This window comes from Ochotona curzoniae, unplaced genomic scaffold (assembly GCF_017591425.1).
Source record: "Ochotona curzoniae isolate NIBS_2020 unplaced genomic scaffold, NIBS_Ocur_1.0 contig_523, whole genome shotgun sequence".
Classification (NCBI taxonomy): domain Eukaryota; kingdom Metazoa; phylum Chordata; class Mammalia; order Lagomorpha; family Ochotonidae; genus Ochotona; species Ochotona curzoniae.
This window is the reverse complement of record NW_024466459.1, coordinates 10,912,009-10,924,046: the sequence shown is the minus strand read 5'-3', so window position 1 is coordinate 10,924,046 and position 12,038 is coordinate 10,912,009. Positions and strand designations below refer to the sequence as shown.

The 12,038-nt window shown below is 66.2% G+C and overlaps 1 protein-coding gene across 1 annotated transcript; it reads right to left on the bottom strand.

Annotated features, from left to right (window-relative positions):
- Positions 1-1,383: 1,383 nt before the first annotated feature.
- EIF4A3 (eukaryotic translation initiation factor 4A3) lies at positions 1,384-11,731 on the bottom strand. Its single transcript, XM_040989818.1, has 12 exons — positions 11,518-11,731; positions 10,125-10,197; positions 9,178-9,244; positions 8,816-8,878; positions 7,966-8,098; positions 7,508-7,588; positions 4,763-4,904; positions 4,334-4,472; positions 3,212-3,327; positions 2,049-2,156; positions 1,803-1,930; positions 1,384-1,567 (listed from the first exon to the last, which is right to left on the bottom strand). The coding sequence occupies exons 1-12, from the start codon at positions 11,684-11,686 to the stop codon at positions 1,551-1,553; spliced, it is 1,236 nt and encodes a 411-aa protein (XP_040845752.1). The 5' UTR covers positions 11,687-11,731; the 3' UTR covers positions 1,384-1,550.
- Between the last annotated feature and the right edge of the window lie 307 nt (positions 11,732-12,038).

Below are 12,038 nucleotides of genomic sequence, written 5' to 3'. Positions count from 1 at the left end.
GTGTCCATGGCTGAACCACTTGGCAACACACGCAGAGCAACCCGCATGGCTGCCAACCCTGCTCCCTCACAGACAGGACTCCGTGGGCTGCAAGGAACTGCCTCCTGCTGGCAGGGTGGGGGGCAGGCCAGTGTGAGACAGCCAGCAGAGGACCATGAGGTGACGGGCCCACCGTGCAGCCAGGGCAGCTCGGGGCTGTTACGGGGTTTTCTGTGTGTGCTTCATGGGTTTTACAATAAAGGGGCAGTGTTTTCACGGGAGATCCCCCTTCATGTGTCCCAGATTCTGCAGCCCTGGCAGCCTGCACATCTGGCAGGTACAGCTGGTACGGGCAGGGGGACGGGGGCAAGCGGGCATCCAGGTCACCTCGCAGTGGAAGGGGCAGACGCCAACAGCCCAGGAGGACGGGGAGGGCGTGTGACCTGCAGAGGGCCCCCGTGGGAGCTGACTGGTACTACAGCTCCACTCGAGCTCGAGGTGAAATGGACCCAGGGTTTGGGACAGCTAGGCACGGGGCAGGTACCAGCCTCAGGACTCCTCAGGACCCCCTGCCTGGGGGCGGCTGGACCTGAGCTGGGAGGCCAGCGGGCTCCCCTCCCCACTCAGCACTGATGTGAACGCGGCTGCTGTCGGCAGCACGCCCGGCCGACAGGCACTGCCTACCGCTGAGGGCGACAAGATGGCACTCGGGCGGCCAAGCTGCAGCCTAAGGGACATGCCCACAGCCAGGATGCTGCCCCCAAAGACAGCCTCCACCAGCCACCCCGGAGATGCCCACTGTGCCCCTGCCCCACCAGGACACTCCTGTTTGCAGTGAGCACACCCCCGAGGACCTACCTGGGATGGCAGGGACAGGCTGAACCCGCACTCTGCCACGCACACTGGGCCCATCCCCGTCTGCACCTGCAGCCATGAGAGCCGAAGCCCACCTGCACATAAATGCATCAAACCCTCCCGCCACTGGCTGCCACCCACAGCCACCTCCTGTCCACACAGACACTGGGAAGTACGGGGGCACGCCAGGACCAGGCCCCACGCCTGCCCCTGCGGGACTCCTGGCCAGAGCAAGAGACCGACATGGCGGTTCAGGGACCAGGAGTCAGTCAGCAGCCACTGCCCTCGTGTCTACACCACAGGCTTAGCAGCGGCTCCTTCCACGCCCCCGCCTGAGGCTGAGGGACCCGCATCTCTCCCCACTGCCCACCTGCCCGAGCAGAGGGATCCCGTGTGGACAAGCAGGCTGTGGCCACCCAGCTGCCAGGGGCAGGGAGGGCCAGGCAGTGCTGAGGCGCCACCTCAAACATGAGGGCCCACGTTGAGTGACCTGCCTGTAACCACGGGTGACTGGAGAGCTGGAGTCACCCAAGAAGCAGACTGCGTGGAAAAGTTTCCAAGATTTAATGAAAAAGAAAACGCACTATATACATGTGTTAAGAAAAGACAGACTCGCCACCCTCGGGCTTCTGGGGCCTGACACGAGTCCACACGGGTCCCTGGAGACGCCACCGCTGGGCCGCTCCCGGGAGAACAGGTGGCCAGGTGCCACGTCCTCAGATCAGGTCAGCGACTGCAAGCGAAGGGACACACTGAGGAAATGCCCGGACAAGGCTGTCCCTGGGAGCCCCGGTGGGCTCGCCCAGCCCCATGCACACTGCCCCTCGTGAGCGCGCTCACAAACACTCCCACTCCGCCCCTACCGTTACACACACACACACACACACACACAGACCCTACCAGCACCCCCCCGTCTCTCACCCCATCTCTCCCCCCCCCCGTCTCACCCCGTCCCCCGCGCCCCCTACCGTTCATGGGCATCTCGTCGATCTGCGTCGAGTAGTACTGCTCGATGTCCCGCAGGATGCGGATGTCGTCATTCTTCACGAAGTTAATGGCCACACCCTTGCGGCCGTACCGCCCTGACCGCCCGATTCTGCAAGATGGAGCACAGTCCGCTCAGCACCCGGAAACCAGGCTCTGGGGACCGCTCCCCTCCCGCCCCGGCCCTCGGCCACCCCACCCGGCCCTCCCCCATCCCTCGGCCACCCCACCTGTGTATGTACAGCTCGCGGTTGTTGGGCAGGTCGTAGTTGATGATAAGCGACACCTGGGGGACGTCGAGGCCCCGGGCCCAGACGTCAGTGGAGATGAGCACCCGGCTGCGGGCAGAGAGCACAGCTCAGCCGGGAGGAGCAGCCGCCGCCTCCAAAGCCCCCCAGACCCAAGCGCCAGAGACAGACCTGAAGGGGCTGCAGGGGCTGCTGGTGCGTTAGTCACCAAGCCACACCCTCCAGCTGAGCACACGCCCCCCGCGCTTCACCTGGCCCCACAGGGAGGTGTCTGAGGCGACAGCACCAATGCCAGTTGGGGTGCCTACCTCCCAAGTCCCAGTGCCCGAGTCCAGGCCCAGATCCCGCTCTCCCGCCCCAGGCTTCTGACAGCCGCACACCCCAGGACCAGCAGGGCCCGGGCCAAGCTCTCGGCTCCTGCTGTGCCGGGTCCCAGCCACTTCGGCACCAGCCACCGGGCGCCCCCTTCCTGCAGGACTGCATCTCTCCTGCCTTACGCCAACTCTCAGTGTAGACATTGAAGACAAGGAGGGAAAGCCAGGTGTCAGGCACTAGGCCCGACTGAGCCCTGGCTCCCAGGCACACGGTCCAGCTTCCTGCAGGGCGTGCCCCGAGAGGCAGCGGGGGACGGCCCACAGCCTGGTCCCAGGCACCCGCACGACACTCGGCCGCTGCTCCTGCCTCCAGCCCTCCCAGCCCTGGCCGGGAAGTGAAGCCAGCAGGGGGAAGCCCTCGCCACCATCTCTCTGCACCTCTGCTCTTTCCATTGGCGGACCCAGCTCCAGCTGCTGCCAACACTGACCCTGAGGGCAGCGGTAAGGGCCCAAGTAACTGTGGCCCTGGCACTGCCCGTGGAGCTCCCAGCTCCAGCCCATGGCTGTGAAGCACCAGGCAGGAGGGAGGCGGGTGACTGCCATGGTTATTACAATCTAAAGGAAACCAACATCCAGCGACACTGTTACCTCAGAAGACAGGACGCTTCCAGCCGCCACAGCAGCTCAAGGCAGGGGGACAGAGCGAGAACCCCAGAACCACCGGGTCAGGGCCGGCCCACACTTGCCAGACGGGCTGGACACACGTGTCACGGAGCACACCCCAGAAGCCCGCTCACGCCGAGCCCGGCAGGCCTGACCGCGGGCACCCACCTGGCACCGGAGCGGAACTCCTTCATGATGGACTCGCGCTCCTTCTGCGGCATGTCCCCGTGCATGGAGGACACCGTGAAGTTGGCCTCCCGCATCTTCTCGGTCAGCCAGTCCACCTGCAGGCCACACGCACACGGGCCATGGGGCTCAGCAGGCACGGGCCACGGGGCTCAGCAGGCACGGGCCACGGGGCAGCATCTGGGCCGACAAGGGACCAGACGCCATGGGAAGCAGACCAGCCCCACGGGGAAGCAGTGGGCAGCCCACAGGGAAGCGGGTGGGCAGGCCCCACGGGGAAGCAGGTGAGCAGCCCCACGGGGAAGCAGTGGGCAGCCCACGGGGAAGCAGTGGGCAGCCCACGGGGAAGCAGGTGGGCAGCCCACGGGGAAGCAGTGGGCAGCCCACGGGGAAGCAGTGGGCAGCCCACGGGGAAGCAGTTGGGCAGGCCCCACGGGGAAGCGGGTGGGCAGCCCCACGGGGAAGCAGTGGGCAGCCCACGGGGAAGCAGTTGGGCAGGCCCCACGGGGAAGCAGGTGGGCAGCCCCACGGGGAAGCAGGTGAGCAGCCCCACGGGGAAGCAGTTGGGCAGGCCCCACGGGGAAGCAGGTGGGCAGCCCCACGGGGAAGCAGGTGAGCAGCCCCACGGGGAAGCAGTTGGGCAGGCCCCACGGGGAAGCAGTGGGCAGCCCACGGGGAAGCAGTGGGCAGCCCCACGGGGAAGCAGTGGGCAGCCCACGGGGAAGCAGTTGGGCAGGCCCCACGGGGAAGCAGGTGGGCAGCCCACGGGGAAGCAGTGGGCAGGCCCCACGGGGAAGCAGTTGGGCAGCCCACGGGGAAGCAGTGGGCAGCCCACGGGGAAGCAGTGGGCAGGCCCCACGGGGAAGCAGTTGGGCAGCCCACGGGGAAGCAGTGGGCAGCCCACGGGGAAGCAGTGGGCAGCCCACGGGGAAGCAGTGGGCAGCCCACGGGGAAGCAGTTGGGCAGGCCCCACGGGGAAGCAGTGGGCAGGCCCCACGGGGAAGCAGTGGGCAGCCCACGGGGAAGCAGTGAGCAGGCCCCACGGGGAAGCAGTGGGCAGCCCACGGGGAAGCAGTGGGCAGCCCACGGGGAAGCAGGCGCTACCTTCCTCTTGGTGTTGCAGAAGATGACCGCCTGCGTGATGGTGAGGGTGTCGTAGAGGTCACACAGGGTGTCAAACTTCCACTCTTCTCTTTCCACCGCCACAAAAAACTGTTTGATGCCTTCCAGAGTCAACTCATCACTGGAGGACAAACACAGAGCGTGTCACGCCACGGCAGCTCCGCCAGCTCGTAGGTCAGGCCCGGCGCCAGGTCCTCATTCTACCCCACGCCCCAGTCAGGGGTCAGCCGAAACAGCTAACACTCCACACAAAACCCACTGGCCGCCAGGCAGGATGGCGTTCTAACTTCAGTCACCGGCTCAAGGCCAAGTGAGCAAGCAAAAGCTGTTTCTCCCCACAGGCGCTGCAACGCCCCCTCCCACTCCCACGGGGACCCGACAGCCGAGCGCAGGGACAGCGGGAGCGCGCACCGTTTTACCAGGATGCGGATGGGGTCTGTCATGAACTTGTTGGTCATCTCCAGGATCTCGTGCGGCAGCGTGGCACTGATGAGGACCACCTGGGTGGCTGGGGGCAGGTACCTGTACACGTCGTATATCTGCTCCTTGAAACCTGCGTGGGGCAGGACGACAGGGGCCGCGTCAGAGCAGGGAGACCCCGCGTCGGGCCAGGGAGACCCCGCGTCAGGCCACGGAGACCCCGCGTCAGAGCAGGGAGACCCCGCGTCAGAGCAGGGAGACCCCGCGTCGGGCCAGGGAGACCCCGCGTCGGGCCAGGGAGACCCCGCATCAGGCCAGGGAGACCCCACGTCAGAGCAGGGAGACCCCGCGTCGGGCCAGGGACACCCCGCGTCGGACCAGGGAAAGACCCCGTGTCAGACCAGGGAGACCCCGAGTCAGGCCAGGGAGACCCCGCGTCAGGCCAGGGAGACCCCGCGTCAGGCCAGGGAGACCCCGCGTCGGACCAGGGAAAGACCCCGTGTCAGACCAGGGAGACCCCGAGTCAGGCCAGGGAGACCCCGCGTCAGGCCAGGGAGACCCCGCGTCAGGCCAGGGAGACCCCGCGTCGGACCAGGGAGACCCCGCGTCAGGCCAGGGAGACCCCGCGTCAGGCCAGGGAGACCCCGCGTCAGAGCAGGGAGACCCCGCGTCAGAGCAGGGAGACCCCGCGTCGGGCCAGGGAGACCCCGCGTCAGAGCAGGGAGACCCCGCGTCGGGCCAGGGAGACCCCGCGTCAGGCCAGGGAGACCCCGCGTCGGGCCAGGGAGACCCCGCGTCAGGCCAGGGACACCCCGCGTCAGAGCAGGGAGACCCCGCGTCGGGCCAGGGAGACCCCGCGTCAGAGCAGGGAGACCCCGCGTCGGGCCAGGGAGACCCCGTGTCGGGCCAGGGAGACCCCGCGTCAGACCAGGGAGACCCCGCGTCAGGCCACGGAGACCCCGCGTCAGAGCAGGGAGACCCCGCGTCGGGCCAGGGAGACCCCGCGTCAGGCCAGGGAGACCCCGCGTCGGACCAGGGAGACCCCGCGTCAGAGCAGGGAGACCCCGCGTCAGGCCAGGGAGACCCCGTGTCGGGCCAGGGACACCCCGCGTCAGAGCAGGGAGACCCCGCGTCGGGCCAGGGAGACCCCGCGTCAGGCCACGGAGACCCCGCGTCAGAGCAGGGAGACCCCGCGTCGGGCCAGGGAGACCCCGCGTCGGGCCAGGGAGACCCCGCGTCAGAGCAGGGAGACCCCGCGTCAGAGCAGGGAGACCCCGCGTCGGGCCAGGGAGACCCCGCGTCGGGCCAGGGAGACCCCGCGTCGGGCCAGGGAGACCCCGCGTCAGAGCAGGGAGACCCCGCGTCGGGCCAGGGAGACCCCGAGTCAGACCATGGGAAACCCTGTCAAACCCAAACACAGACCCTGTCAGACCCAGCCCCCGGCAGGGACAGCACGCCGCCCTGGCCCACTCCCCACCTTGGCCACCCCAAGTCTCCCGCCATCTCAGCCCACTCAAGGCCTGCCCAGATCAGCCTGGATTTCTTACCCAAAACTTCACAATGAGAAACGCTGCCAGCTCACTGCTATGACTGAATGGTGCCCGGGCAGAGCCAGACAGGGAGGACCGCAGGGCTAGTGCACACAGCCCAGGAACCTGCCCTTCAGCCCGCACCACCGCTCAGGGACAGGTGGGGAACAGGGACACTCAGAGCTGACAGCCTCTCAGACAGGTGGCTAGAAGGGTTCCACGCCCCACAGAGCACCCACTCCGCACCCCCTCAGCCCCTCGGGGCTCATCTGACCTTGACCCACTCCTGGGGGGCCCTCAGAGCCTCCGGCCCTCACCCTCCACTGGGCCAAACTAGAGGCCTGCACTTGTTCCAATTTCCGTGGCCGGTGGAGCACTGTCACCCAGTGTCTGCCCTGGGGAGAAGCTGGGGCTGGTGAGGACCTGCATTCCTGTAAGAACGGAGGCATCCCTCCACAGATGCCAAGGCCAGCACCCGGCAGCGCTTCAGCACTCGCCGAAGAGCACACACGTGTCTGCTTGCAGTGCGGGCAGCACGCTCCATCCCACAGGCACACACCCGGCATGCCCTGTGCTTCCACACACGCCCAGACGCCCACCAGACAGGCCCGGGCCCGGCTGAAGCCAGGAGCCGGCAACCCCTTCTGGGTCTCCCACTGTGCCCCACGGTCCAGCAGGAAGCTCAATTCAGAAGGCGGGCAGCCCGAGCAGTGTGTTCACTGCTTAAATAATCACACACTTCAAAGGCAGAGCAAGAGAGAAAGATGTGGAGGAGGAGAGATGGCCGCCATCCATGGCTGGGCCGAAGCAGGAGCCCAGAGCATCAGCCTGGTCTCCCAGGGGCCGGCGGGGCCCAAGTCACCAGGACACCTTCCACGGCCTTCCTAAGCAGCAGAAGCTGCCGGGACTCCACCGGCCACCCAGCTGCGCGAGACAGCCTCGCAAGGACACGGAGCGACACGGCCCGTGACTGAGCTCGGCGAGCTCACCCACCGCACCTGCGCACCTCCCCACTCGGGCAGCGCCAGGCACCCAGGTGAGCAGTACCTCCAGCCCTGAGGCTCTGGGCCACGCAACCCACCAGAGCCACACACGCTCCCGGTGTAAAGAATCCTCCCCCAAGAGGAAGCACTGCCCGCCTGCACGTCGGCGCTGTCCGTCAGTGGACGCTGGGACGAGGGCGGGCCGAGGCTGTGGGGACGCGTACCCTTGTTGAGCATCTCGTCAGCTTCATCCAACACCAGCATCTTGATGGCGCGGGTCCGCAGGCTTCTGCGTCGGATCATATCTACAAGAGTGGGGGGAGAGCTGAGGCCAGGCCGGCGGGGCAGGGCAGGGGTGAGGCCAGGCCGGCGGGGCGGGGCAGGGGTGAGGCCAGGCTGGCGGGGCAGGGGTGAGGCCAGGCCGGCGGGGCGGGGCAGGGGTGAGGCCAGGCCGGCAGGGCAGGGCAGGGGTGAGGCCAGGCCAGCAGGGCAGGGGTGAGGCCAGGCCAGTAGGGCAGGGGTGAGGCCAGGCCAGTAGGGCAGGGCAGAACAGGGCAGGGGTGAGGCCAGGCCAGCAGCGGGGGTGGACACTCAGTCCTTCTCCCCGCACAGCCGGATACACTGCCCTCACGCGTGGCACCAACACCCTGCACAGGACAGCCATAGCGACAGGTGCACTCACCAAAGACCCGCCCCGGCGTGCCAGCCACCACGTGCTGCCCATAGTCAAGCTTCCGGATGTCCTCGCCCACGTTGGTGCCCCCGATGCAGGCGTGGCACTGGACGTTCATGTAGTCTCCGAGGGCAAGCAGGCCCTGGGCACAGCACGGGTTCCATTGTCAGACACAGCCCGACCACTGCCACCCCACGCTGATGGCCATTGATGGCGCCCTGTGCCACGCGGGCCCAAAGCTTCCTGGTCCTCCCTGCACTCGGGGAAGCCAACTCCCCTTCTTAGGGGAGCCAGAGTGGAAAACAGGTCAAGTCCACAGTTGTGTCTAGCCCAAACACCATGAGCACCTACTCTCCCAAAGTGGACGCAGCAGGTCAGCGCCCGAGCTCTATCAAAGTAAGCTCGCAGTTAAACGCTGCACCGAGGGCCCTGGTGACCAAAAGCACCCAGCCTCGACCAGCCAAAATTCCAATGACAGACGGGTTACAGCAAAACTTCAGCAGTCAAGAAAATGATTTTTGGAGGAAACGGAAAACTTACATGAAGCCAATAAGCCAGTTTGGTACAGCCAGATCATAACCACAATCCCTGCGGAACCAGCCCAGCCCAGCACCCAGCTCAGCTCAGTCCAGCACCAGCCCAGCTCTCAACCCAGCTCAGTCCAGCACCCAGCGTAACACCCAGCCCAGCCCAGCTCTCAGCCCAGCCCAGCACCCAGCCCAGCTCTCAACCCAGCTCAGTCCAGCACCCAGCGTAGCACCCAGCCCAGCCCAGCACCTTGCACAGCTCTCAGCCCAGCTCAGTCCAGCACCCAGCGTAGCACCCAGCCCAGCTCAGTCCAGCACCCTGCATGCCTCACCTTCTGAATTTGCACAGCCAACTCCCTCGTGGGCGCCAGGATCAAAGCTTGGGTCTCTCGGACCTGTGGGAAAGACAATGCCTCAGGAGCCCAGGACCATCACAGCGACCACAGCAGTCGACACAGGTTAGCAGGTCCCCAGGGCACCTACGCCACACACCCGGCAATATGGCAATATCGGGATCTCACCAGAACAGAGTTAACTAACAAAGTGAACTAACTCCCTCTGCTGACGCGAGGAGTGCTGGGCAGGCAGCAAGGAGCCTCTGGAAAGGCTGCTCAATTAACTCAAGCAGAGGGTTTGAACCGGGGAGTGGTCCCCCCGTGGGTCAGTGCTGTGGGGAGCGGGGAGTGGTCCCTACCTGAATGTCCAGACACTGGAGAACAGAGATGCTGAAAGTGGCTGTCTTGCCAGTACCAGACTGTGACCTGCACAAGAAAGCACAGATGCAGCAAGCAGCAGGTGTCAGGGCGCAGAATACCACGCACACTGAGCACACTGCACACACGCAGCACAGGGCTTCACAGGGCTTCACAGGGCCTCACAGGGCTGCACAGGGCCTCACAGGGCCACACAGGGCCACACAGGGCTGCACAGGGCTGCACAGGGCTGCACAGGGCCTCACAGGGCCGCACAGGGCTGCATAGGTCTTCACAGGGCCTCACAGGGCCTCACAGGGCTTCACAGGGCCGCACAGAGCCGCACAGGGCCGCACAGGGCTTCACAGGGCCACAGAGGGCTTCACATGGCCGCACAGGGCCACAGATGGCCTCACAGGGCTTCACAGGGCCACGCAGGGCTGCAAAGGGCCTCACAGGGCCACAGAGGGCCGCAAAGGGCCGCAGATGGCTTCACATGGCCGCACAGGGCTTCACATGGCCACACAGGGCCGCACGCACGCTGCGTAAGGAGTTCTGATTCCTGCCCGGCCTGGTAGGCCTGCCTGGAGCGGGCACAGAGTGAGTGAACCGACAGCTCTGACCCTCTGCCTTTCACATGGAAGACAAGCAGGAAGAAAGAAACACAGACAGGCCTCTATTCACTGGTGACGAACACTGACTTAGCACTGCACGTGGGGCAGCAGGAGCCTCTACAGACGCAAAGAGAACATGAAGCTACTGACAAAGTGTACAGTTCCACGGCCAACCGAGAGCTACGCAAAGCTGGCTGAAAACGAAAGCTTCCTATGATGGAAAGCAGGGAGAGTAACTGAAGGCCCTCTGCTCTCGTCAGGGGTCGGCACCACAGCGGGCAGACAGCCCTGCGGACCCCGGCCCGATTCCCGTCGCCCACGCACAAACAACTCACTGTGCAATGACATCCCTCCCCTTGATGATCTGCTTGATGGCGCGCTGCTGAATGGCGGACGGCTTCTCAAACCCTGCGGGGAAAAGCGGAAAATGGCTCAGCACGGCTGGAGACGCGCCGGCTGGCTGCAGCATCCACATGGGATTGCTCTCAGGCCCGCAGGCCCTGCCCCTGCTCCTGCCCTGGAAGGTGTGGGCACAGGGGCAGGGACTGAGGGATGGGCCCACAGGAGGCCGGCACTGCAGGGACACACAAGGCCCTGGGTCATCACATGGTCCTGCTCAGCTCACGGGAATTAACCCCAGGAACACCGCAGTCAGTGGTATTGTCCATGGGGTGTCCACAGCCCCACCTGCCCACAGCACACCAGGCAGTGAGCAACTACTCTTGAAGGAATCACTGCCCCAAGTAAAACAGCAGTGGACCGTGCAGACACCTAGCTCCCTCTGTGCAGCCCGCCTGGGCAGACGCGCCGCCCCCTCAGAGCACCCAGAGAGCCAGCAGTGGCCAGTGGCAACCTGACCCTCGTCACGGCCTCACCCTTCCAGCTCACTCCAGCACCAAGCATGGCAGACAAACGGGTCCCCATCCGGACTTCGGGTGCACACCACCCAGGGAGCATGCTGGTCAGGCCTGTCCACAACCACCCCAGGCTCCGCCCCTGCAGCAGCTGGAGGGCTCCAGGGAGGCGGACACAGCTGGCAGAAAAGGCCTGCTAACCAGCGTGCAAACACCCTCCAGTGGCCTACTCGGAGTCCCCTGCATCCTGCCCAGCCCCCTTCCCTGGCTACTCAGGTCCAATCCATCAGCCAACTCGGTCAGTGCAGGGGGTCCCTGGGTCCTAAGCCCAGACGCCCTGATAACCTACCAAGCTGCTCAATGTGACTGCGCCCCTGCCACCTGACATCTCTCAAATCTTTCCGCGACTACCACCGCATCGCCTTCACACGTGGAAGATCCGGCCCCTCCACCTGCCTCCACCCACCCCATTAAGGGGGCGCCAGCTGTTCCCCTCCCTCTCCTTCCCCATCTCCATCTCATCTGTGCATCCCACCCTAGCGCAGGTGGAAGACGGGTGACCAAGGATCTCCCTGGGGGACGCTGCAGCCCTAGCTCGGTGGTCGCCGCGGGGCCAAGCGAACTGTCAGGAGCCTTGGCCAAACTCCTGCCGCCAACTGGGCCGAAGCCCACGATCCCGGCCGGGTCTCCCACGCCCCGCGCCCCAAGCCCGGGCCTGGTCCCCGCAGCCCCAGAGCCAGGCCGGGTCCCCTTCCCGCAGCCCACGTCCCCGCTCGGGTCCCCCCAGCCCTAGGTCCAGGCCGGGTCCTCTTCCCGCGTCCCCAGCCGCGATCGCGCCCCGAGCCCCGGCCGGTCCCGCCCAGCGTCCACCCACCGTAGGCGTAGATGCCGCGGAGCAGGTCCTCCCGCAGGCCCATGGTGTCGAACGTGGGCGTCACGTCCACCTCCTCGCTCGTCTCGAACTCCACCTTGGTCATGTCCTCCTCCTTGAGTAGACGCTTCCGCGCCGACCCCGAGTTCGCCATCGTGGCCGCGGCCGCCATGATCCCGAGCCGCCCGTGAGCAGAGCGCGCGCACCCGGCGGAAGCCGGAAGCTGCCCCGAGCCGCCGCCGACGACGCCGGGAAGTGACTTCACCACGCGCGTAGACTAGGGGCGTGCGTGCGTGCGTATGCAGAAGCCACGCCTGAGGGGGCGGGGCGCTGTCCGCCCTGGGACGGGATCACGCTGCCGCTCTCGCGGGATCTCGCGAGGGGCTGGGCGGGGCCGCGCTGTCGTATAAAAGGCGCGGACGCTGGCGCTCCATGATCCTCGGGGTGGATCCGTGGCGGAAAGTTCTCTTTTCTGTTCCCTCAAAACCCAGCTGAGGGGTAGCCGCTTGTCCCTCCGCTGTAGC